This window comes from Mustela nigripes, chromosome 13 (assembly GCF_022355385.1).
Source record: "Mustela nigripes isolate SB6536 chromosome 13, MUSNIG.SB6536, whole genome shotgun sequence".
NCBI lineage: Eukaryota > Metazoa > Chordata > Mammalia > Carnivora > Mustelidae > Mustela > Mustela nigripes.
Genome location: NC_081569.1, coordinates 69,746,296 through 69,773,421, shown reverse-complemented (window position 1 = coordinate 69,773,421; position 27,126 = coordinate 69,746,296). Strand labels below are relative to the sequence as shown.

The following is a 27,126-nucleotide window of genomic DNA, read 5'->3' as shown; positions in this document are numbered from 1 at the left end:
AATGGGTAGATTGTCCTGTCTCCCTATGCTTTTTTTTTTTCTAGTCCTTCTTTGCTGGGATTTGTCTCATACCATTATGATCAGAAAAGATACATGTGGGCGCCTAGGTGGCTCAGTGGGTTAAGCCGCTGCCTTTGGCTCAGGTCATGATCTCAGGGTCCTGGGATCGAGTCCCGCATCGGGCTCTCTGCTCAGCAGGGAACCTTCTCCCTCTATCTCTCTCTCTCTCTGCCTGCCTCTCCATCTACTTGTGATCTCTCTCTGTCAAATAAATAATAAATAAAATCTTTAAAAAAGAAAAAAAGATACATGCTAGGAGTTAAAGCTCCTTAAATTTATTGAGGCTTGTTTTGTGGCCTGATTTATGTTCTAGTCTGGAGAACATTCCATGTGCACTTGAAAAGGATGTATATTCTGTTTAGGGATGGGATGATCTGAATATATGTTCTGTCCATCTGGTCTAATGTTTCCTTCAAAGACTATTTTCCTTATTGATTTTCTGCCTCCATCTATCCATTGATGGAAATGGGAGTTTTAAAGACCCCCCCACCCCATTACTGCTGTATTACCATCAGTTTCTCTCTTTAGGTCTGTAAATCCTTGCTTTATCTTCTTAGGTGCTCCAGTATTGGGTGCATAAATATTAATATTTGTTATATCCACTTGTTACTATAGTAATGTCCTTCCTTGCCTCTAAAACAATCTTTGTTTTAGCAAAGTCTGTTTTTTTTCTGGTGCTGATACACTGGAAAACAATATGGAGGTTCCCAAAAAAGTTAAAAATAAATACCCTAAGTTAAGAGTATAAAAGTTAAAATTATGGGGAGGGTATGTGCTTTGGTGAGTGCTGTGAAGTGTGTAAACCTGGCAATTCACAGACCTGTACCCCTAGGGATAAAAATATATGTTTATAAAAAATAAAAAAAATTAAAGAATTAAGAGTATAAAAGTTAAAATTAAAAAACGTTAAAAATAAATACCCTAATAAATACCCTAAAAATATTTACCCAAAGAAAGCAAAAACCAGTAGCTCAAAGGGATACATACCCCGATATTTATAGCAGCATTATCTACAGTGGCCAAAATATTGGAACAGCCCAAGTGTCCACTGACTGATTAATGGATAAAGAAGATGTGTGTGTGTGTGTGTGTGTGTGTGTGTGTGTGTGTGTGTGTGTGTAATATTACCCAGCCATAAAAAAAAGATTGAAATCTTGCCTTTGCAATGACATGATGGAGTTAGTATAATGCTAAGCAAGATAAGTCACTCAGAGAAAGACAAATACCGTATGGTTTCGCTCAGGTGGAATTTACAGAGCAAAACAAAGGAGGGACTAGGGGGAGAGAAGCGAAGAGAACAAACTGATGGTCATCAGAATGGAGGCGGGTGAGGTGATGGGGATGAAGAAGTGAGTGTACTGCTTGTGAGGAGCACCACGGGTTGGATGGCAGTGGTGGATCATTGGATTATACAGCTGAAACTTACCCTGTATGTTAAATAACTGGAATTCAAATAAAAACAGTATTTTTGATATAAATATTAAATGTATAATGATCTATAATCCTGTTTGGGCATGTGCTTTAAAACTTTCTGAGGTGTTCAACAACTCCCAAGATTTGAAATGGCACATGAAGTCTTTTTTACTAATTAGGCTTGTTTATTTGGTATTTTCAGTTACTTGGAAAGCACTGTCAAACCAACAGTGATGAGCATTAGGTTATATTATATGGGTAAATGCTATAACGAGCCTAGAAAATATATGAAGTTCCTTGTTTTACTATGTCCTAGTATAAGGCCACTACTTAAGTGATTGACATGTTATGTCACAGAAATAACCAGATTTCCTTGTCAGTTGCATTGTAATGAACTTTCAGATCTTTAACCATGTCCATTTGAGGATTGGTCTTTTGGGGTGGTTTTGTTTTTTTGTTTGTCATTTATAGTTTTAAGATTTAGTCTAGAGCACATGAGCAAGGGGAGGGGCAAAGAGAATCCTCAAGCAGATTCCCTGCTGAGCTCAGAGCCTGATGTGGGGCTCAATTGTAGGGACCTGAGCCAGAATTAAGAGCCAGCCACCCCTCATTTGATGCTCTTGCAAAATGTGTTTCTTCTTCAAAGAGATTCATAAAGGGAACTTTTGACAAATAATGTTTTTGGTATATTCAAAACTGAGCTAGGTAAGAATTTCCAGAAATAATGGAAAAGCCACATTCAAACAAAAACTAATATAGGACTGAATGAATTGAGGAAAATGATAAAATATCCTTCGTGAACAAATTGAAACATTTAATTTTTCTCCCTACCTCAACCCTCCACAGTCTAGAAACTAAGTATTCTTCCTTCTATGGCAATTATAGTTACTTGTGTAAGTTAAATAAAAACCTGTTCTCCTAACAGGACACTGTTTGGAAGATTGGTTATATTACCAAGGCTTTGACTGGAATGTTGTACTTGAGAGAGAAATGCATCACCTCAGATACGACCAGACCACTTTAAGGAATTAAGATTGACCTTACGGAACCAAGGAGCCTCTTGGAATTGTTGGCCTGATTCCTTGCTTGCAGAGTTCCCAGCGACCTTACCAGGTGAGTAAGGAATGTCTTCCTGGAGGGTGCAAGAATCACAGCATATTTTGGGCATCTGAAGAAGAGAAATTCACTCAAATCAACAGGAATTGCAGGCAGGTCCGATGATGAGAATTTGGCTTGTCTCTGGCCTTGAGTTCAATCTAGAGATTCCTCTAAAATCTGCTTTACTTGGAACTTTTTATAAGGACTTAATGATCCGTCACTGTTCTTGATGAGCTTATGTGAATAATTGGGCCAAGTTAGTTAAAACTGGGCTTGTTTTAACACTAATGAGTTTTGATTTGGCTATTTCTGGAAATAAGGGTGAATTTAGAAAAACTGTTCCAGTATGGTATCCTTATGATGTTCGAGTCTAGTTTCAACTTTAAATGTTGTTTGCCTAAGCTAGACAACTGGAGGTAAACTTCAGAGAGATTGCTCTAAGAGCTCCCATGTAAACAGTTTCCCTGATGGTTACTCTGTGGGGAATAATAAAAAGGACCCCGTGGGCCTATGGATGATTGAGACAGCGGGATGAGGGGATGGACTCCCCAGCAGTTGTGGGACTCTCATATCACCTTGAGCACTTCTCTGTGGCTGGCATGACAAAATTGCTCCTTAAAAATCAGAGCATTGTGCTCGCTTCGGCAGCACATATACTAAAAATCAGAGCGTTACCCCACTCCATGGGGCTAAGTATAAAATAGTGGAGATAAGGGATGGCCTCACCTTGCTTCATGATTGGAGAATGCACTTAGGGATGCCCTTCTCTCGAGAGACCAGTCCTCTCCCACTTACCCACAATTCCTCATTCCTAGGATATTGTAAAGGCTAGACAAGGCAAAGAGGGCTTCTTGATGGTTTTATCCTTCACCCACATTTGCCCCAGGAGGTACCTCTGTCAATGTCACATTGTAAGTAGAGGCTTTAGCCAAGCAGACAGGAGCCACTTTTAACCAAACACAACGCAAAGCCACCCACACATTTAAAAAGTGAGCCTCCAAAACCTAATGGCCATTGATACCCTGACTGCAAGTCAAAGAGGAAGTTATTAATGCTAATACTGAGACTAAATGACATGCATATGTCCCAGACATCTCTCCCTGTGTATCTAAAGTTTTAGCAGATGTGCATACCATACCTAAATTTTTTTTTTTTAACAATGGGCACATTATGCTGAGCTACACAACCAATCTTCTTACTGGATTTGTGGTTTACTGCCCCTACCAAGCACTGCAGGCCGCCCTTAGTGGTCTTCTCCATTACACGGTACAGATGAGCATTATTTGTAGCAGTGCATAGCCCATGTGTCACCTCAGTACCAGCACACACACGGATATTTCCATTACTAAGAAGGTGTTTTCTTGGCGGCCTATGGAAAATATTACATGGAACTCTCCAGGCCATAAGAGGCCTTCCTCTTACCTTCAGACAATATGCCAACCCGGGGATGGGCTCCCAGAACTGACAGATAGGACCCATGTTCCATTGGGTCTAGACATCTGACCTCTATTTTTCTTCCATCAGGCTTAGAAAATGGCATATGGCCCATTGAAGCCCTTGATCAGTGCACACTGAAGGCCTTAAATGATTCTCAAAAGAGCATTACAGTATTAAACACTGAAATGACCCAAATGCATAAAGCAGTTGTGGAAAGTAGAATGGCATTAGAGGTCTTAAAATAAGCAGCACAAGGAGGAATATATGCCATTACTAAGGCAGAATTCTTTCGATACTAACAGAAATAGAACAGAATTCTTTCGATACTAACAGAAATAGATGGGAGTAATCAAACTGGTGCTCTTTGTGTGACTGGTTACATTCCTGGTCAGGAGGTGGGCTACAGCCCATGATAAAGGGTCATCACATTGCTCTTCTTCTTTTCGTTATGATAATCCCAGTGTGTTCTCTTCACTTTGTTCTCTCCTGTTGTCCAGATACGTGGAAGCAGTTCCTGACTCCTTCACTGAGCCAGAACATGATCCTTAGTACTCAGAACAAGTCCGCCCCTGTGCACCATCTGGACTCTGCAACAGTGGCCCTCCGTAGGGACAATTTTGGTCCCATAGGTAGGGATAGCTCTACAACCCCATTCACATGAAGTTACAGAAGATGAGCCCTCTGTCCTTCAGCCTTAAAGATCTGAGGACCGAAAAAATAGCCAGATGGGAAATGAGGGATAGAAGGAAAAAAAAAAAAAAAAACCCCTCATCTTTAACCCAGAACACCCAGCATGGAGCCCAGTGCAGGGCTCAAACTCAAAACCCTGAGTGAGATCAAGACCTGGATGTTCAACCAGCTTAGCCATCCAGGCACCTCAGCTGGCTGCTGTGTTCTTGAATGGTCTCATGCCTGCCTGTATGTCTCCCTGAGAGTTAGTATTTGAGCTGAATGACAAACTACCAAGATTTCTCTCTTGCTTTTCAAGTAGAATTTGAAGAAGGGCAGCTGCCTTCAGCGTGGGTCATGATTCCAGGGTCCTAGGGTTGAGGCCCCCATCAAGCTCCCTGCATGGATCCTGCTTCTCCCTCTCTTTCTACCCATCCCCCTGCTTGTGCTGTCAAATAAATAAAATCTTTAAAAAAAAAATCTGAGGGGCACCTGGGTGGCTCAGTGGGTTAAAGCCTCTGCCTTCAGCTCAGGTCACGATCCCAGGGTCCTGGGATCCAGCCCCGAATCGGGCTCTCTACTCAGTGGGGAGCCTGCTTCCCCTCCTTCTCTCTCTGCCTGCTTGTGATCTCTGTCAAATAAAAATTTTTGAATAAGACATTTATGATCTAAGACTCCCTCCCCTGGATCTCTTACAACTTAAGAGATGTAGTAAGTAAGTAAATGTGGGACTGACAGTTAAGGACTGCATTCTCTCACCCCCACGTTTACACAGAGCTGTCCTAACTCCCAGTGTGACTACATTTGGAAAGTATTACATCTCTTAAGTCCCTAATGTTACATGAGATCATGAGGGTGGGGTTTTAATCCACTAGGACTGGTACCTTGATAAGAACAGAGGTGCAAATCAAAACCACAATGAGATCCCACCTCAAACACCAGTCAGGACAGCTACAGTCAGGAAATGTCAGATGTTGGCAAGGATGCAGAGAAAGGGGAACCCTCCTACACTGTTGGTGGGAATGCAAGCTGGTGCAGCCACTCTGGAAGACAGTGTGGAGGCTCCTCAAGATGTTAAAAATAGAGCTACCTATGACCCAGCAATCACACTACTGGGTATTTACCCCAAAAGATACAAATGTGATTTGAAGGGGCACATGCACCCCACTGTTTATAGCAATATCCATAATAGCCAAACTATGGAAAGACCTTAGATGTCGGTCAACATTAATATATAATGATTATATATGTGTGTGTGTATACACACACAATGGAATATTATGCAGCCATCAGAAAAGTGCAACAGTGGGCACCTGGGTGGCTCAGTGGGTTAAAGCCTCTGCCTTCCGCTCAGGTCATGATCCTGGGGTCCTGGGATTGAGTCCCACGTTGGGTTCTCTGCTTGGTGGGGAACCTGCTTCCTCCTCTCTCTCTGCCTGATTCTCTGCCTACTTGTGATCTCTGTCAAATAAGTAAATAAAAATCTTTTTTTTTTTTTAATTTATTTGACAGAGATCACAAGTAGGCAGAGAGGCAGGCAGAGAGAGAGAGAGAGAGGAGGAAGCAGGCTCCCCGGTGAGCAGAGAGCCCAATGCGGGACTCGATCCCAGGACCCTGAGATCATGACCTGAGCCAAAGGCAGCAGCCCAACCCACTGAGCCACCCAGGCGCCCTAGTAAATAAAAATCTTAAAAAAAAAAAAATGCAACAGTGTGGATGGAACTAGAAGGTATAATGCTAAGTGAAATAAGTCAGAGAAAGACAATTACATCTCACAGATATGTGGAATTTGAGAAACAAGGCAGGGACGGTTGGGGGGAAGAGGGAAAAAATGAAATCAGAAAGGGAGACAAACCATAAGAAACTCTTAACCTCAGGAAACAGAGGGCTACTGGGAGTGGTGGGGATAAGGTGGCTGGGTGATGGACATTGGGGAGTGTATGTGCTATTGTGAATGTTGTGAATTGTGGAAGACCGATGAATCACATAAATGTACCCTGAAACAAATAATACATTATATGTCAATTTTAAAAAGCCATCCAGGGGCACCTGGGTGGCTCAGTGGGTTAAGGCCTCTGCCTTCGGCTCAGGTCATGATCCCAGGGTCCTGGGATTGAGCCCTGCATCGGGCTCTCTGCTCAGCAGGGAGCCTGCTTCCCCCCCCATCTCTACCTGCCTCTGCCTACTTGTGATCTCTCCCTCTGTCAAATAAATAAATAAAATCTTTAAAAAAAAAAAAAAAAAGCCATCCAGTTGAGGGTGCCTGCGTGGGTCAGTGGGTTAAGCACCTCCCTTCAACTCAGGTCATGATCCTAGGGCTCCTTGCTCAGCAGGGCAGCTGCTTCTCCCTCTCCCTCCTGCTTCCTCTGCTTGTGTGTGTGCATTTGCTCATTCATTCTCATTCTCTGTCTCTCTCAAAAAATAGTCAGCCAGTCAATGCATCAGGCTTCCCAGCTTTAAATATTGTAACAATGACCCAGTTTCCAAAAGCAGGTCAGACTGCTTAATGGCCAAGAGTTTGTGCCATCAGCATCGGGCCAAATCTCTGGCCTTACTACACTGTATATGCACAAGCCAGTCCACCCCATACTTGGTCTCTTTCTGACTCTTTTGTTCTGGAGTCTGCTCCCTCTGCCTCTCCCCGCATTTGTTCTCTCAATCTCTTGCTCTCTCAAATAACATCTTTAATTATAGTTCACATACAGTAATAGTTGTAGGCATGCAACATAGTGATTCAGCATTTAATATACATTACCAAATAATGCTTACCAGATATGTGTAGTTACCAGTTGCCACCAAAAGTGACTACAATATTGGCTATATTCTGTATACTGTCATTTTCACCCCATGGCTTACACATAATTGGAAGTTTGTACCTCTTAATCCCCTCTGTATTCCACCAGCACCATCCCTCTGAACTCCTTGCCTTCTGGCAACTGCAAGATTTTTCTTTGCAATATGAGCTTTATCTTGTTTTTTTGTTTTTTGGATTCCACATATAGGTGAAATATGTCTGTCAGACTGACTTCACCACATACGATATTGTCTAGATCTATCCAAGTGGTTACAAATGACAAAATCTCAGTCATTATTATGGATGAGTAATATTTCATTGTATATAGAGAACCACTTTATCCGTTTGTCTATCAAGTAACACTTAGGTTGTTTCCATATTGTAGGTGCTTATGGGGGCCCAGGAAACTAGTGTAAGTAACTGTTAGGGCCCAGGAGACTGTACCCTAAACCATTGTCAGGGACCTAAGAGACAGAATTACATTAGGCAATGGCAGGGAGGGGAAGGGACTATACCTTGTTAGGCAATTGTTGTGGGCCCAGGAAGCTGCATCTTAGGCAATTATCGGGCCTGAAGAGACAGTTTTGATAATTTCCTCCAAACAAGTGCTGTATGAATTAATGTGGGGGCAAGGACACTGTAGCTGGAGGTGGTTTTGTATAGTCACAAGGCACTGGCTTCGGTAAATGTGGGGGGCCGGTGAAACTGCTGTGAGTTACTGGGGGGAAAAAATCTTGTTTATGGAGGGCCAGGAAATTCTCTAGTAAATATTTGGAATAAAGATCTTGAACTTAGGGGATTATGGGGGCACAGAAAGCAATTGGGTGATTTTGAGGAACCAGTAACACTATCTTATGTGTTTGTTGGGCCCTAGTAACTTTACCTTACATGGTTGGGGTGTCCCAAGAAAAGACCTTACGTGAACTGGCAGGGGGTGGGGTGGCATTCTACCTGATATGTTTGTAGACTCCCAGAAAACTCTACCCTAGGTGATGAAAGGTCCCAAGGACCATCCAGACTAATTCGTTGTGGAAGCCAGAAATAGGGGACTGATTCTGTGGGACCTAAGCAGTTGTTCTCCCTTAGGTATGCTGGGTTCCAAGAAGCATTACCCTAGCAAGTCTAGGCCCACAAATTCTGTATAAATGATTGTGGGGGCCCAGGAGGCAACAGTTTTAGGTGATTTTGTGGAGTCAAGACCCTGCTTGAGAAGAATGCTGGGGGCTTCTAACAGTCCACTGTAGGTGACTAGAGAGCCAAGACATAGTCAACCCCCACTTCATTGATTGTGGGGACAAAATCACCTTAGCTATTTGGCAGGCATGAACAGGAAACTATAAATTGGGATATTGTGGGGATGCCAGAAAACTTGATCTTAGGTAGTCTTGGGTGCCCCGGATACTCAACCTTAGTTCTTTGAGGTACACAGGGTAAACCTTCGTGATTTGGGGGCTGACAAAAATTCGGCCTTCAGAAATACTGAGGAATATGTACCTTGTGCAATTAGGGGAAGCCAGGAAACTCAATTAGAAAATTGTGGAGGCCAGGAAAACAGTGAATTGTAGGTAAAGGCCATGAGTATATCCCCTAGTGATTTGAGGAATTAGAATGTTACACCTTGGGTGATCTAGTAGGACTAGGAAACTTACCTTCAGTTAATTTAGTATTGGAGTATCCTGGGCTCCCAGAACTCCCTCAGGTACAGTTTCTTGAGCCCTCCATAATCAACAACGAGAAAGTACCCTGGGCCCCCTAGACTACCCAAGGCAGAATTTCCTGGGGCCCCAAATCGCTGGGGAATGTATTCTGGCTCATACACACGATGAACTAAGGTGTAGTTTCCACAATACCACAATCCCCTCAGAATTCCTGGCAACCCATAAGGCCCTAAGAAATAGTTTTCTGGTCTCCCCAAGTTGTCGTAGGTACAAGTTCCTGACTATGGTCCCCTAGAATTTCTAGGTCCCTCAGTATTTTTTTTTTTAAGATTTTATTTATTCATTTGACAGAAGTCACAAGTAGGCAGAGAGGCAAGTGGCAAGAGACAAAGGGAAACAGGCCTCCTGCAGAGCAGAGAGCCTGATGCGGGGCTCGATCCCAGGACCCTGAGATCATGACCCGAGCCAAAGGCAGAGGTTTTAACCCACTGAGCCACTCAGGTGACCCGATCCCTCAGTATTTTCAAATGTAGAAGTTCAAGTAGACTCTAGATAATAAATCTTAGTACCCTGTCTCGTTCAGAGGGATGAGGTAGGTTTCCAGGCTCACAGTGTTATAGGGCACATGATACTAGCCCCACACAGTCATCTCAAATGTACTAGCCTGGCCCCTCACATGAGCTGATTCAGTTAGAGTAGATTATTGTGGCTCCCACAATCACCTAAGGTACAGCTTCCGGTGCCCCACACTCAAGCTAGTTCTGGGCCCCCCATTCACCTACAGAAGATTCCGGGAACCACACAATGACAGAAAGGTCTCTATTAATGGTACCCATCATCACCTGAGGTAGAGTTTCTTGGCTCCAAAGGAACTCTGTTTCCTGGGCATCCAGAATCACCTAAGGTAAGTTCCTGGGAACACCAAATCAATCTCTGGAGTGTTCCCAGCCTTGTATCACCTCAGCTAGACTTTATGGGCCCCCTTGCAATCACTGAAGCTGTATTTTCCTGCCCCCCACCACAGACACTAAAGCCAGAGTTTAAATCACCTAAGGTTGCAGTCATCTACTCCCCCAAATCATCTAAGCTGTAGTTTCTTGGGCTCCCAGGACACCTAATGTAGAAATTCATGAGCACAACTAAGTAAGTAGAGAATCCTGAGCCCCGGGGATGACCTAAGCTATTTTCCTGAGTCCCCCACTGTCTATCTAAAGTCAGTGACCTTGGCATCTACAGTCACTATGAAAAAGTACCCTGACCCCTCATCACCAAAAGGTAGAGTTCATAGATGCCCAACCTCTCTGCAATTACCTAACATAGTTTCATGGGCAGCACAATCAACTAAGAGTTTCTTGGACACCCATGATCATGTAAAGCATACTTTCCTGACCCCAACAATCACGAAATATAGAGATACTTGCCCCCAACCCAACCTCCCCCATCCCCACCTAAGATTGGTTTTCGGTGATTCCACCATCACCTAAGGAAGATGGTTTTAGGTGCCCACAACCATCAGATTGTGTTTCCTTGACAGCTGATACCAACCAACAGAGTGGGGCCCCCAAAATCCTCCTAAGAGTTTTCAGACCCCAAAAATCACCTAAAGGTGAGAATCCCACCCACCACCCAACAGTCAGTTGCTTGGGTCTGGAAGATCACCTAAAGAGGTATTTTCTGTCACCTAAAGGAGAGATTCCTGGCCCCCCATTATCAGCTAAGAGTTTCCTGGGTTCCCTAGATGACCCAAAGTAGAATTTCTTGATAACCCCAAATCATTAAGGGATACATTCCTGACCCAACACACAAAACCAACTAAGGTATGTCTTCCTGACTACCACGATCGCATATGGTAGAAATCCTGGCCCCCCACTATTCCCTGAGAGTTCCCGCAGCAGTGACTCAGCCCTGGACTCCCCAAATTGCCCAAGGTATACATCTTGGGTCCCCCAAACACCTAAACTAGAAATTCCAGGACCTCCAATATTTCCAAAGGTAGAATTGACAGGGCAGAGGGGGAGAATGTTGCAAAAAATTCAAGGTTTATTCCTTATCTCCCACAGAGACCTAATATCAAGTTTTCTGGGCACCTACAATCATCTCTAGTTTGCTACCCTTCTCCCCCTACTCCCCATGAAATATCCTAAAGCTAAAGTGGTCTGAACCCCCTACAATTGCCTAACGTGAATTTTCTGGGCCGCAACAATTTATCCACTAAGCTAAGTATGTCCTGGCTCTCCATTAAAATCACCTAAAGCTACAGTCTCCTGGGCTGTCACAAGCAATCTGGCAGCATTGGCTTGGATCCAATCACCTAACGTTTAGTTTGGCTGGGCCCCTACAATTATTTCTACAGAGTTTCTAGATCTATGGTTTCTAAGGTAGTGTTTCTTAGGGCCCCATAACACCTAAGGGAGAATTGCCTAGGCCCCACACAATCACTAAGGTATGGATTCCTGGCTCCCAAAATAAGAGTTTTCTTGGCACCTTCAATCACCCAACGTAGACACTCCTGGGACTCTACAAACACATTGGATAGATATTTGGGATCACCTGGTCACAGAGGTACATTATCCCGATCACCCACAATCATATAAGGTAGAACTTCCAGGGCCCCCCAGTCACCTAAGGTATATCCTGGGTCCCTGCAATCACCAAAGGTACAGTTTCCTGGCTCTTACTATCACCTGTGATAGAAGTCCTTGGGACATGACAACCCCTCGAATCAGACTTTCCTGGATACCCTCAGTCATCTTAGCTAGAGTCTGAGCCACGACAACCTCCCATAGTTTCTGAAGTGCAGCATCATCTCAAGTAGATTTTTCTGCTTCCCCATAGACATCTTAATCTGGAATGTGCTGACCCCAGAAGTGACTCAGCCACATATTCCTGTCTCCCACAATCACCTAGGGAAGAATTTCCTGACCAACCTTTTCCCCTGTCCCTATGGTAAAGTTTCCTGGGCCCTACTGTTATCTAGGGTACCTGATATCAGACCCACACAATCATCTTACGTATACTATCCTAGCCCTCACATTCAACCTAAAGAGGATTATTCCAGCTCCCATAGTCACAAAAGCTAGAGTTTCCTGGACTCCTCCCTACATCCACCTGGGGAAGATCCCTGGGATGCCAGATTCACATAGTCTCTATTAATGGTACGTAATCACCTACAGTAGATTTTCCTGACTTCAAAATAACTCAGTTTCCTGGGCATCCAGAGTCACCTAAAGTAAATTACTTGGTACCCCACATCAACTTCGGTAGTGTTCCTTGTCCTCCGCCATCACCTCCACCTCAATTTCCTGGGGCTCCCACAATCCCTGAAGCCACATTTTCTGGGCCACCTACAATAACCAAAACTAGTGTTTATAGGTCTTCTCAATCACCTCAGTTTGGGATCATCTGTCTCTAGCAATCGCCTAGGCTCGAACTCCTAGGCCCCCTGCAGAACCTAATACAGAGAACACTTGAGTGTTCTCATACTCACAGTCAGCAAAGTCACCTTGGCACCCACAATCACCGATGAACAACGACCCTGGCCCCTTATCACCAAAGGGTAGAGTTCAAATGCACCCATTTTCCCTGCAATTGCCTAATGTACAGTTTCACAGACAGCATAATCAACTAAATAGGGTTTTCTTGGCATGCACAATCACACATTTGTATAGTTTCCTGACCCCTACAATCACCTAATATACAAACACCTGTTTCCCATAACCTCCCTCCACTCCCAATAATCACCTATAATCCAGTTACCTGGGACCTATGGGAAACTTTCCTGGTTGCCCACAATCATCTACGATTGTGTTCCACTTACACCAATCAAGTAATCTGGAGCTTTTTGGCTCTCCAAGTCCCCTAGGACAGTGTTCTCACCCCCACCCCAAGTCACCTCAAGGTAACATTCTTGGCCCCCTACAATCGTGTAGCTATGGCTTTTGGGGCCCTGGATATCAACAAAGGAGTGTTTCTCGGGACTCCAAAGTCATTTGAGAGATTCCTCCTGCCCTCCCCCACCCACTCACCTAAGTTAGAATTTCTTGTGCCTTTTATAGTCAACTAAGGTGGAGTTTCCTGGGTTTCCTAGATCACCTAAGTTACATGCTTGTGGTTCCCACAATCACCTAACAGATTCCTTCTCTCTCCACCACCAGCACCTAAGAGGAGTCTCCTAACTCTACCTAAGTTATGGTGACATTTTCTTGGACAATTCCCTAAGGTAAAGCCTCCCTGCCCTGCACCATCACGTAAGGTAGACTTTCCAGAGCCCTGGAAACACCTATAGTAAAATTACTTTTACCCCCTCTATAACCCAAGGTAGAGATTTTTTGGGTCCACAATCACTAGAAGTAGAGTTCCTAGGCTAACAATGATCTAAGTCAGAGTTTCCTGCACCCCGAAATCATTGAAGAGCGTTTCCTGAGCATCTGAAGTCAATCAAGGTATCATTTATTTGGACCATGGTCACCTAAGGTAGAATTTTCTGGATGCCCACAATCAAGGAGTTTCCCTAATCACGAGAGTTACCTGGGCATACACAAGCAACTAGGGTAGACTTTCCTGGGCCCTAATCATTTAAATTAGACTTTCTTGGTCCCCCACAATCACCCAGGGATTCTGGACCCACACAATAATCTAAATTCAAGATTCTTGGACCCAGATAATCACCTATGATGAGTGTTTCCCAGGCACCACAATCACCTGAGGCAGAATGCCCGGGCCCCCACTTTCACGTAAGACACAAGGGCCTACCAGGAAATGGACTCAGGCTTGGCTAGAACTAACATGTGGCTTACACTAGATTAGAAGCTCTCAATTCCTGGAACACACAGAATCACCTGGGGGGGGGGCTGTGTACCCACGCTCGGTGCCTCTCCCTCTTCCCCTCAATTCTGATGCAGTTGGCCTACTCCCAGCTGATTCCCATCATCAGCCAGAATTAAGAAGTACTGATCTAAACCCTCATCAGTCACTCTTAGCTAACTTCCAAGAATCACCAAACTTAGAAAACTACCTTAATGGAAGAAGTAACAAACAAACTCAGCAGAAAGAGTCTTTCCAAGAAGCAACAGCAAAGGGGAATCTAAAATAAAACTTTGAAGTACACGTTAATACCTCAGATTTGGAGGAATCATGAGCCACTTAAAAATCTTCCTATGACCCAAGGTTTTAGAAGTTAAAAACATCACTAAATAAATCTGCTGGCGGTGGGGGGGGGGGGGGGGGGTTGGCAATCTTTTAAAAAGTTAAAGGTTTTTCTGTTCTTCCATTATTTTTTGCAATGCAGTTTTAGATAAAAGTCACCATTTTAACCATTGTCAAGCGTACAACCCAGTGGTTTTTAGTTTACAATGTGAGCAATCAGCACCATTACCAAATTCCAGACCTTTCCATCTCCTCAAAAAGGAGATGGAATTCCCCCTCTCCAACCCCTAGCAACCAGAACATCTACTTTCTGTCTCTACAGATCTGCTTATCATGGACATTTCATATAAACTGAATCATACAACAAATGGTTTTCTGTGTCTGACTTCATTTAACATGTTTTCAATATTTAACCACATTGTAGCATGTATCCATACTATATTCCTTTTTATGGCTGAGTAGTACTCCATTGTGTGGCTACACCCGACTTTGTTTATCCATTCTTCTGCTGATGGACATAGATTGTTTATACTTTTTGGATATTATCAGTAATGCTGCCATGAATTTTTTTTAACATTCTTTTACAAAATGTGTGGACAAACCTTCAGTTCTCTCTTTTTTTTTTTTTTTTTAAGATTTTATTTATTTATTTGAGAGAGAGACAGTGAGAGAGAGCATGAGTGAGGAGAAGGTCAGAGAGCGAAGCAGACTCCCCATGGAGCTGGGAGCCCGATGCGGGACTCGATCCCAGGACTCCGGGATCATGACCTGAGCCGAAGGCAGTCGTCCAACCAACTGAGCCACCCAGGCGTCCCCAGTTCTCTTGGGTATATGTCTAGGAGTGAAATTACAGGTTATGTGGTAGTTCTGTTTAATATTTTGAGGAACTGCCCAACTGTTTTCCACAGCAGTCATACTAACATGCTCATCAGCAACATAGAAGAGCTCCGGCTTCAGCTTTTAAACCTCAGGGTTTCAAAGGGAAAGGGAGAGTACTCACCAAGGAGAATCTGAGGAAAATACACTTTGCGCCTTTACCATGGAACCTATGACCTGTGTCCCCTGCCTGCCTCAGACCCCACCCATCCTGACGTACCATCCCTGAAGCCGGAGGGCAGGACACCTCTCCTAGACAAGATCGGAGGTCAGCTGCCGTCATCGTCCCTCTGCCCCACGCAGAGCCATGGCCACGCCTGGGAACCCACCACACTCAGCGGCTAGTGCCCTGAGGCCTTGGTCCTGATTTGTCCGTCTTTCAGCTGCTGTTCCGGTTCTGCACAAGGGGCTAATGACATGTATCTGTTCATGTTTCTCAGCCACACATCTTCTTTTTTTTTTTTTTTAATATTTTATTTATTTATTTGACAGAGATCACAAGTAGGCAGAGAGGCAGGCAGAGAGAGAGGAGGAAGCAGGCTCCCCGCTGAGCAGAGAGCCTGATGTGGGGCTCGATCCCAGGACCCTGGAATCATGACCTGAGCCGAAAGCAGAGGCTTTAACCCACTGAGCCACACAGGCGCCCCAGCCACACGTCTTCTGATACCCTGTGAAATTCAAAGGAATTGAAAATGTTGGTGACCGCAGATTATAAAAACCCAGAACAAGGCCCTGCTGTCCCCATCTGATTAGACATACACTTAGGGAGGCCCTTAGGACCTACCAGCTGCAACTTTCCGAGTTTGAGCACTGGCTTACTAAGGTGATCCGGTGTCCGGACCAGGCAGTGTCTCCCTCTACACCAACATCACAGAGCTATGTTTTACCATCATCCCTGAGCTCAATATCCCGTTGAGGCCTCAGGCTTTGTAAAGCAGGCAGAGAGGACACAGCTGTTCTCATCACCTAAGAGTGCTCTGACTGCAAGGCAGAACCCTTCCCAGCCCCCTGACCCCGTGGACCCCAGTGTCAGGTGGGAGCCATTTGCTGAGACAGATGTACATACCAGGCCGCAGGTATGTGTGAATGCAGGAACACTCCAGAACCCGCCTGGTCCGATGTTCTTTCCCCAGGAGAGGATGAGAGGGCAAGCAGCAGGCATGAGTGGGATAGGAGGGTTGAATAAAGACAAAGGTGAGGTCGAGAAGGAGGGCCGTCTGGCACCAGCGCTGCCTTCCTCTTCTGCGGCCTCCCAGCAGCCCTCCGTCACATCTTTTCCAGAGTCCCTTTTGTCCTGTGGGTATTTAACCCAGTGCCATCCCAGTGTGCGCCTTCTACCTTGATATCGGACTCTTAGTTCTGACTAGAGTCCTCGGTGATGATAATGCACACAAAGCACTTATTACCCTGCTATCACATCTCCGTGTCTGATGCCAGGAGAGATCTACAAGGCCTGGAGGAAAGTAGGGGGAGTTTATACTGGAGGGACACGGAACTCTATTTTGCTTTCAAGCAAGTTTCCATCCTATGCCTCAGGTAAGGGCACCCCGTAACTGCCAAGACTACATCTTAAGAGCAGAGATCTGAGGCCATTGCTGTTGACTTGGATTACAATGGTAATGACCTTGATTTCTTGATACAGCCCCAGATATCTTGGCACATCTTGGCTCCAAGTGTTTTCTGCATTCAATTTATGAAAACGCTGAGTAGGACATTGATGCTGATCTAATGCTTGTCCGTAAAATGTGTTCTTAGAAATTGGAGGCACACCTGGGGCGCCTGGGTGGCTCAGTCGGTTCAGCATCTAACTCTTGGTTTCGGCTCAGGTCAAGATCTCAGGGTTGTGAGATCGAGCCCCAAGTCAGGCTCCCCACTCAGCAGGGCATCTGCTTAAGATTCTTTCCCTCTGCCTCTCCCCCTACTTGTGTCCTCTCTCTGTTTTTCTCTCACAAATAAATAAATGAAAAATAGGAAACAGACCTGATGAATCATGAAGCCATCCTGCCTTCAAGACTAATGAAACAAATGGTCTGGCGGCCCAAACACAGGGAGTGAATTGTAATGGGTAATCAGGTGCACTTACCATCTGCTAAAAATAGTTTTGAAGGCTCGATCTTCGTGTTTGTGTTTTCAGGGGCCACAGACGAACTTTTGCTCCAACCACCTGGTAAAGAGGAAATCTTCCAGCATTTGATATTCAGGAGGAATTGAAAATGCAAAAATAAGAAAGTAAATAAATCTGTGGTCTGCACCCTGCAATCCTAATCTGGCATTGAAACTGTGGAGACCACCAGTCTCCTGACCCTAGGACTGAGGCAACACTGACCTTGACTTCTCCAGGCAGCCTAGCTGGCCCGGTCCACTCCTGCTTCTGTGCTGGGTATGCATGTCAGCCTCCACTTACATCTTCCACATCACCTCCTTCGTCAGCAAGTGGAGCCAGATTCTTCGGTAGATGGTGGGCCACTGACGAAGGATCATATGAGCTGCCTTGAAAGGAAATGTCAGGGAAAGTTTTTCAAACATGTTCCTCAGGTGGTCACTAGACCAGTTGTTGTCAATCTTGCTACACCCTAGAAGCACCTGCAGCGCTTTAAAAAGCCCTAGGGAGGGGCCCCTGGGTGGCTCAGTGGGTTTAGCCTCTGCCTTCGGCTCAGGTCATGATCTCGGGGTCCTGGGATCAAGCCCCGAATCAGGCTCTCTGCTTCCCTTCCTCTCTCTCTGCCTTCCTCTCTCTCTGCCTGCCTCTCAGCCTACTTGTGATCTCTCTCTGTCAAATACATAAATTAAAAAAAAAAAAAAAAAAAAAAAAGCCCTAGGGATGCCCCTGCCAGCTCTGGAGATTCCATTTGATTGGCTTAGGTGAGACATGGCTTGAGCAGGTTCTAAAAGTTCTCCAGGTGATTCTCCTGTGCGACCCACCAGAGTCCTGCAGCCAGGGCTGAGAATCATGGTATTAAATGGGGACCTGATAGTTAACCGTCCGTGATAACATGTTCCATTCGTGTTCCATTAAGCTAATTGATCCAGGTAAGGTTTTACTTAAATCTTATTTTTTAAAGAAATTTTACTTAAATCTTGAGATCCTTATATTAAGAATGTCCACTTGAGGGTGCCTGGGTGGCTCAGTGGGTTAAGCCGCTGCCTTCGGCTCAGGTCGGCTCAGGTCATGATCTTAGGGTCCTGGGATCGAGTCCTGCGTCGGGCTCTCTGCTCAGCAGGGAGCCTGCTTCCCTCTCTCTCTCTGCCTGCCTCTCTGTCTACTTGTGATCTCTCTCTGTCAAATAAATAAATAAAAATCTTTTTAAAAAATGTCCACTTGAGTTATATGAGTATCAACTTCTTTTTTCTCTTTTTACTTTTTTGTTTTGAAGTTAGACATCATGGTGATTTAATGAGTCCAATAGCTCAATAAGATCTAGTCTTTCTTCTCCCTCCTTCCATTTCCCAGCCCCATATATAACTTCTTTTAACTCTTGTAGTTGATTCTTTTGGTATTTGCCTCTGTATCTTTAAATAGAATGCCTGGATTACTACTTCTTGGTTTTCAGTTCGGGATATAGCTGTTGCCTTCATATCATGACACATGAAGACATAAGTCCTTCATCCCTCTCATCTCCTGCCACTCTTGGATTCCTGTTCCCCTACCCAACCTGATATAGTTATATCATAATTTTGTTTAAATCAATATTCATTCTTTACATTATTATAATTTTGTGTGTCTGAGTTGAGCCATGTAACAAATTATGATTATTTTTCCTTTCTTGTACATTTGTTTTGTTAATAATTGTCTTTTTTTAACTTGTTAGGTTTTTGGGTTTTTTTAAGATTTATCTCTTTGAGAGAGAGAGAAGGCACAGGTGCACAAGCAGTAGGAGTGGTACAGGGAGAGGGAGAAACAGAGCAGGGAGCCCAATGTGGGGCTCGATCCCAGGTCCCTGGGATCATGACCTGAGCTGAAGGCAGGAGCTTAACCAACTGAGCCACCCAAGTGCCCTGCCTGGTTAGTTTTTTTTATTAGCGGTCTATAAACTTTTTAGCAATCCATTCTTAAATCCTCCTCCAATTATTTAAATCTCTTCTCGAGACATGTGTTCACATCAGGCATTTTATAAGTTTCTGCCTTCTGAGGAACTGTCTTCCAGAGCCTCTGGCTTGCTCAAACACAGGCTGGTCATCCCCCTGTGCCTGCTACAGAGTTGTCATCCTGCAATATCCCTTCAGTATCATCCTGGATTCCTTTCACTTTTCACCCTTCTTGGGTCTCCTGTTTCTGTATCCCTGCCTTTTTTTCTGTCTTGGTTTTCTCCCTCATTTTGCTGAAACACATCCTCCAGCAACTTTCTGAGGAAGAGCGTGAGAAATAACAAGTTAGAAGCCTGGCATATTTGAAAATGTCTTTATTTCACCTTCACAGTTGATTAATACTTTGGGCATGAAGTTCTAGATTGTAAATTATTTTCACTCAGTTTTAAAGGCATTTTTCCATTTTCTTCTAGCTTCCATTGTTAAAGGCATTCTTCCAATGTTCTTTTAACTTCCAGTGTGGATTCCTGATCCTTTTTTTTTTTTTTTTTTTTTTGTGGACTGTTTTTTTCTTCGCTCTCCCTCTCTCTTTTGCTCGCTTTCCCTCTCTCTCCAGAAGCCAGCAGGATCTTCTCTCTGACCCCAGAGATCTGAAATTTCACGATGATATGTGATATTCATCCATTGTGCTAGGCACTTAGGTGAGCCTTTCAACCTGGAAACTGGTGTCCTTTGGTTATGGGAGATTTTGTTGAAGCATTTTATTGATGATGCTATCCTTTCTGATTTTCTGTTTTCTCCTCCAGAACTCCTAATGTTTGGATGATGGACTTCTCTGATGCCATTTACTTTTCCAAATGTAGTTGGAAGGGTCTCATTGTAGACACTGTAGTTTGGCTAATCCAGTGCCCACTGCCAACTTCCTTCTTTCCTGGACTTACATTTGGAATGGGAAAAGCTAAATAGTTGCTTCTCCAGCTAGCCTTGCTGCTAAAAGTGGCCATGGGACATAGTCCTGCCAATGTGATGTTAGCAAAAGTCTTTCCAAATGTCAAGGCACAGACAGTGCTTGCATGGCCCCTCATCCTTCTCCCTGCCTTGAATATAGATTCATATGGATGAATATGGAGCTATAATAGTTATCCTGAACTCGTGAGGAAATGGCAAAACAATCACAGATGTTATACATAATATTCTTCAAATAAGCCACTGAACCAATTCCAGAAGCTGCATGTCTCCTGAATTTTTGTTACATGAGAAAAATGAATCTCACTTTTTAAGCCTCTATAGGTTAGTTTTGTTTTTTTTTTTTTTTTTTTTTTTTTCTTCCTTTTTTTATTTTTTTTTTTTTTTTTTTTTTTTTTTTCTGTCACTTGCAGCCAAACTTATTTCTGGTAGATTCTTACTGACTGTAGACACTTGATAAATATTTGTCTGGTTGAATTTTATAGAAAATATGAGAGATGTATATATGAGAGATGTGAGCCCATGGATGCCATACACAAAATGTTCTCCTCTCCATGACACCGAACTAAAAAAAAAAAAAAAAAAAAAAGGAACACACCCAGGTCTCTCTTCATGTCTTCAGAACATCTGTAGAAAAAGGTTAGGAGGACCAAGAGGAGCTTTTCTTCAGAGTAGGCAGAGAACGATTCCAGACGAGTTTGAGGAGAATGACAGGTGATCAATGTCATGGGAAGGAGCACATAAGACCACATTTTCTCTTCATAGGCTTAGAGAGGCACAGTATTTGCCACCCAATAGGGGTGGCATCTGTTAAACAGTAGGAGAGGAAAAAGACCTCAAAGGCCTGGCAGAGGAACACTTTGTTTTATCTAAAATACAGTCTTGGGCACCTGAGTGGCGAAGTTGGTTAGGTGACTGCCTTTGGCTCAGGTCGTGATCCTGGAGTCCTGGGATCAAGTCCCACATCAGGCTCCCTGCTCAGCAGGCAGTCTGCTTCTCCCTCTGACCCTCTCCTCCTCTCATGCGCTCTCTCTCATTCTCTCTCTCTCTCTCAAATGGATAAAATCTTTTTTTAAAAAATAAAATAAATATAAGATACAGCCTTATCCATTTGTGCTTCCTCCCTGTTATATGTGCTGAACAAAATAATAATTACTCTGTAATCTGTGCTCCCAAGGTAGGCCATCCAAGTGTTTTAACAGGGAGAAGAATGGCATACAAAGTCAAGCTCTTTTCATTCTAAAAACGAGATGTTGAAGTTTTCTAGAAGCAAATGCTAGCCAACATGGCTGTAATTGTATGTTTCTCTTACCCAAAAAGTCAAGGAGGTGAAGCAAGAGTAAATTTGATTTAAAAGATATGTATTAGGCAGCAGTTGCAATCCAGAAGGGGCCCAATTTGGCTATGAAATCGGTTTCCTGCTGACAAGTCAGCCAGGGTCAGAGAAAGTGAGGCCATCATCCACCACAGTCTTCTTCTGCACCTTTAGGAACTGGAGTTTCCCACCGCTGGAAACAGAACCACTTCTCAGAAATGAGTTTTCAAGAGAGAGAAGTTGGCCTTACTGTGGTTTGACGGCTCTGACCACAGTTTTTACCACAGCTATTTCTATTTTTAAAGCTGCTTTCCAGTAACTGCAAGTAGACCTCAAGGCTGGCAACCGTCCAGAAGGCCTTCCACCACGGAGCCCCTTCTGCTGTGGCCCAGGGCCTGTTCTACAAGGAGACAGGAAGTGTTCAAAAGACAGCAAGTGGCACTGTGGGCGGGTGGGGGTTCCTCATGGGCTCAGGGCACCTGGGTGACGTGGGACAGGCTGAGCCACAGCATGGGGCTTGCCAGCATCCATACTGCCCGAGGAGGGCGCTCAGAGACACTGTTCGTCCGCGTCCCAGCACAACTTCCTCCTGGGCCCTGAACAGTTGAGAAGAGGTTTTTGAACAGTAACTCTCAGCAACCCTGGCTCCTCCCATGAAGAAGGAGCCTCCTTCTCCGTGTCCCTTAACTCACCTTAGGCTATTGTCTCAGAGCGTCCCCTTGTGGCAAGGTGGAGTGATGACTTGTCCTAAGAGCCCTGTATATGCAGAGACAGGGAAGGGTGCCTTACCTCTAGACTCATAGAATGGGTCTTCTGGGGACCCAGGGTGGTTGGTTTGTCCCATCTCTGCTCCCAGACAAAAGAATAGGGAGTTCACAGGTACACGCATCCCACAACGGCCAGTGTGGTTCCTCTGGTTTATTCTGTTAAACAGAATTGAAATTCTCTCTCAACCTTGGTTCTTCACTTGTTAAAGCTAGTTTTTCAGTTACTGATGCATTTAACTTCATTGTATGTCAGGTCTCTGCAATTTTTTATGTGGTCTTTTTACACTCAAAATTTTCAAACTCCCAACCTAAATAATAACTTGTCTTTTAAAATATATTTAAAATGGTAGATGGATGTATAAATAATTTATACTACTTCAACTCTGTGCAGCCATTTTAAATGATAATTATGATTCTACAATTCCTGGAGGAGAAAAGGAATTGGCGCAGTCACTTCTTATTTTATTATTTTTAGATTTCTATTATGGACAATTCCAAAAATACAAATTTAGAGGAAATGACATAATGAATCCTCACATACCCAACACCTCCTTTATACCCTGTCTCTTCACATAAGCAAATCCTAGCTTCTCCATACAAGCTCCTGAGTTCTTCAACATGAACTTAGTCATCTTCAAGTGGTCCTGTTCTTCAGTATGACAAGCGGTGCCAGGTTCATCCTGTACTTTTGGTGTCCCAAATGGAATCAGCCATTTCCTTTAAATAAATATTATGTAGAGAGTCCAGTCTGGGTTCTCAGGGTGAGACGGATCCTGAGCTGGTCACCATTTGTAGGTTACAGTGCCTACTATGGCATTCTCTTCAGGCTCTTTTAAACATTTGGACCCACATAACTATAATAGGCCATATTTGGCATTGATTTCACTTAGAATAAGGATCCAAGGACAGGAAACACAGCACACCAGCCAGGCAGTGGGGGGCATTTCTCTAGGTCCTACACGCCCTGCCCCCATTGGAGATGGTCATTGAGAGGGCGCCGACTGATGGTTGACCCATGAGCTAGACTGGGAAAATGAGAGGCTCCTCACCACCACCCACCCCCTCCATCAGTCTACCTCCAACCCCTATTCCAACCCCACCCCCAGTACTTGGAATATACACTTCTGCCTACCCCTCCCACAGTGGGAGCTACTCCAAGGACATAGCCTTGATAGAGTAAGGTATTGTGGAGACCCTCTGGGCTGTGCATGTAACTGAACCCAGTTAAGTCCTCTGTAGGACTTTGAAGGCTCTGGCAGGCAGAGATCTGTTCATCTTGCTGCTAGCCACACAAGAGCAGCCTCATAAGTAAGTTCCCCTGCTGATTAAACTTGCCACCTACTGATCTGGAGGGGTCCGCCTCTTTCTTCAGTCTCTCCTTGCCCTCCGGGGATAGGGGCCAGTTTGCAAACCAACACCCCCACCCCTGTTTCTATCATGGGATTGCCAGCTCAAGTGCAGGATGCCCAATTAAGCTTCAGTTTCAGAGAAACAATGAATAAAAACCTCTTATCCCAGTTAGGAGCCAATATCACTAGTAACAATTCTATGGAACTAGCTTACTCCTGTGCCCTGACAAGAGACATGTCCAGTTCCAAGTCATGATTCTCCCAAACCATAGCTTCGCATGAGGGCTTCCTAATTCATTCACTGTCCTCACAGTCCAGATACAGTGCACCATTTTTACCACAAGCAATGCTGCCTAGTAACGCAGCTGACATTCCACTCTTATCAGATTCCCAGGAGAACAGCTATAGAAAGTAAACTCCATGGAGAAGGAGAAATAATTTGTTTTAGCCCTTTATACAGACAAGCCTTTTTGGTGATCAGAACTAGGACAATATACAAAGATAGAGATAGGTGACAGATGACAGATGATAGCGCAAGGATTCAGTTTTCCAGCTGTGTGGAGAAAATCCAATTCTTTATTATATCTTTGTTTCCTGTGTGTCTCCTTTACTACTCACATGAAACACTTCACTCCTGACACTTCCAGTCACCGAATGTGTGGGATTATTCCCCACACCAAGCAATTCCCTACCAACACCAACTGAGTGTCACACAATTCAAGTCAATTCAGATGCCACCCATCTGAAGATAGCGTCAGACTAAGGGCTCAGTCCCATAAGATTGTCTCCCTTCCCCATACACATACACACACATACACACACACACACACACTTCGATGCCATTCACAAGCCCAGGTTATCACCTCCTGACCAACCTATATGGTTCCAATGGGCTATAGGTCAGAGGTTCAAATTACCCTCTCCGTGGGTTCAATTAATTTGCTACAGCATCTCACAGAACTTAGAGAAACATTCTACTTATTCAATCACCAGTTTATCGTGAAAGGATGTAACTCAGGAACCGCCAGATGGGAAAGATACAAAAAAGAGGTTTGGGGAATGGGCAGGGAGCTTCCACAGCCTCTCAGAATATACCATTCCCCCCACCTCTCCACATTCACCAACCCAGAAGCTCTCTGGCCCCCATCCTTTGGGGGTTTTATGGAGGCTTCCTTCCACTGGCATAACTGATTAAATCATTGGTCACTGGCAATTGACTCAACCACCCAGCCCTTCTCCTCTCTCCAGGAAGTCAGGGGCTGGGACTGACAGTTCCAACTCCCTAGTCACAAGATTGGTTCCCTTGGCCCCCAGCCATAGGTGGGGTCCAAAAGTCACTCCATTAACATAATATAAGACAACTTCTCTCACGGGCTTTAGGAGCTTTGTGCCAGAAATGGGGATGAAGACCAAATATATATTTCTTATTATAAATCACAATATCAGAGAGAGAGAGATGATAAAGATGATTCATCAATGTGCAGATTAATAAATATGGATAAATAAAACACATTATGGGTTGATATTGATACTTCCAATTCCAATACAAAACTGTAAGGTTATTATTTAACTATATCTTCATTTCCACCTCCTTTCTCTCATGCTAAAAACCCCACTTCTCAACACACTCTTTTACTCTTTCCCACAATATACATCCCGCAGTCTTGAGATAAGAGTACCCATGCTGGGCGCCTGGGTGGCTCAGTGGGTTAAGCCGCTGCCTTCGGCTCCGGTCATGATCTCGGGGTCCTGGGATCGAGTCCCATATTGGGCTCTCTGCTCAGCAGGGAGCCTGCTTCCCTCTCTTTCTCTCTGCCTGCCTCTCTCTCCATCTACTTGTGATCTCTCTCTGTCGAGTAAATAAATAAAATCTTTAAAATAAAAAAAAGAGTACCCATGCTATCACTAACAATATGATTACTGGAGTAATACCCATGCTATCACTAACAATATGATTACTGGAAAATTTAAGATATTCTTGAAGTTCTTTTTGATTTTAGGGATGTACTCGAATAACTATTTTAAAATCAGTTCTAGAAAGAGAGCTTTCTAGAACTATAACTGACACAAAGTTCATGTTGCTTTTAATTGTTTAAGGATTTTTTTAATTTTTTTAAAAATTTTTTTAAATGTTCTATACTTACCATTTTCATGGTTCCAAAGCCAAATCTACAAAGTCTGTTCAGAGAATTCTAGCTTCTGTCCCAGGCCCTTTGCCCCATCCCTTTTTTTTCCCCATAGGTAACAACTTATTTTTACTTTACGGTTTATCCTTCCTTTGTGATTTTTTACTATAGTTTTAACCCCTGTCTTAAGGGGTATATTATGTAATTATGTAATTCTGCTTTTCTTTTTTTCCCCCTCAAATTTGGTTTTTAATATAAAAGCTTTATTGAGATTTAGTTCACAAATACACAACTCAATGATTTTTTTAGCATATTCAGAGAGTTGTATAACTATAATCAATTTTAGAATTTTTTTTAAAGATTTTATTTATTTGAGAGAGTGACACAGAGAGAGATAGAGAGACAGAGCACAAGTCGGGGTGTGGTGTCCCAGGCAGAAGGAGAATGCAGAACTCAATCCCAGGACCCTGATATCATGACTGAGCGGAAGGCAGATGCTTAGGTGACTGAGCCACCCAGGCACCCTAGAACATTTTCATTCCTCCAAGAAGAAACCACATATTCATTAGCAGTCACCCTTTATTTTCCCCTACTTGCCAACCCCAGCCCTAGACAACCACTAACCCACTTTCTCTCCCCTTGGAACTGCCTGTGGTAGGTATTTCCTATACATGAAATCATACAGTATGTGACTTTCATGTCTGGTATCAGACACACCTAGCACACACTCTGGGAGTGTCCCCTCAGAGGCCTACGAGGCCAGGCAAGGAAATAACACATAAATGAGCCAGGGAACACATAAATCATCTGAAAGGGGCTGAGCCCCTAGATTTTTGCCAGGTGGGAACACCTCCACTCTCTGATTTTCTTTTCAGATAAAGTTGGAAATTTATATTTTTATGTGAAATTTTCTGATTTGTTCTCAGGTTTTGCAAATGTGTTTGGAAGTTTTATCCAAACCTCTGTGAAAAAAAGAGAAAATGAAGAGAAATGACCTCCCTTGAGGATTTGACTCTGGGAATCCATGAGGCTGTGTCCAAGCTCATAGCACCTCCCACAGCCACAGGCACACCTGGGGCTTAGGAAGGTGGACTCTCCCACCTGCCCACCCACCCTTCAGTCTCCAGTAGCTCAGGAGGACTCTCCTGGAGCTACAGCCTGACATCACTTCACCTTTGCTTCCCCATCTTTAAAAAGAAGACAATAGGGATGTCTGGGTGGTTCAGTCGGTTAAGCCGCTGCCTTTGGCTTAGGTCATGATCCCAGCGTTCTGGGATCGAGTCCCACATCAGGCTACTTGCTCGGCGGGGAGCCTCCTTCTCCTTCTGCCTCTGCCTGTGCTCACTTGTTTGCTCTCTCTAACAAATAAATAAATTTTTTAATCTAAAAAGGAGGGTGCCTAGGTGGCTCAGTGGGTTAAGCCGCTG

At 44.0% G+C, this 27,126-nt stretch overlaps 1 protein-coding gene and 1 long non-coding RNA gene across 7 annotated transcripts in view; one reads left to right on the top strand and one right to left on the bottom strand.

Moving 5' to 3' along the window:
- BCL2L10 (BCL2 like 10) overlaps nt 1–6,871 on the top strand; it is a 38,059-nt gene extending 31,188 nt beyond the window's left edge. For all 6 annotated transcript variants that reach the window (XM_059371207.1, XM_059371209.1, XM_059371211.1 and 3 more), the window contains 2 exons: nt 2,399–2,586; nt 4,506–6,871. In XM_059371207.1, coding sequence (XP_059227190.1) covers nt 2,399–2,438 — 40 coding nt within the window. In that variant the 3' untranslated portion in view covers nt 2,439–2,586; nt 4,506–6,871. The remainder of the gene's footprint in view (nt 1–2,398; nt 2,587–4,505) is intronic.
- A 10,386-nt stretch (nt 6,872–17,257) lies between these two features.
- Nucleotides 17,258–22,335, bottom strand: LOC131998736 (uncharacterized). The gene is made up of 3 exons (XR_009398843.1): nt 22,247–22,335; nt 17,477–17,640; nt 17,258–17,314 (listed from the first exon to the last, which is right to left on the bottom strand). It is a non-coding gene; the product is annotated as an uncharacterized LOC131998736 (long non-coding RNA).
- Between the last annotated feature and the right edge of the window lie 4,791 nt (nt 22,336–27,126).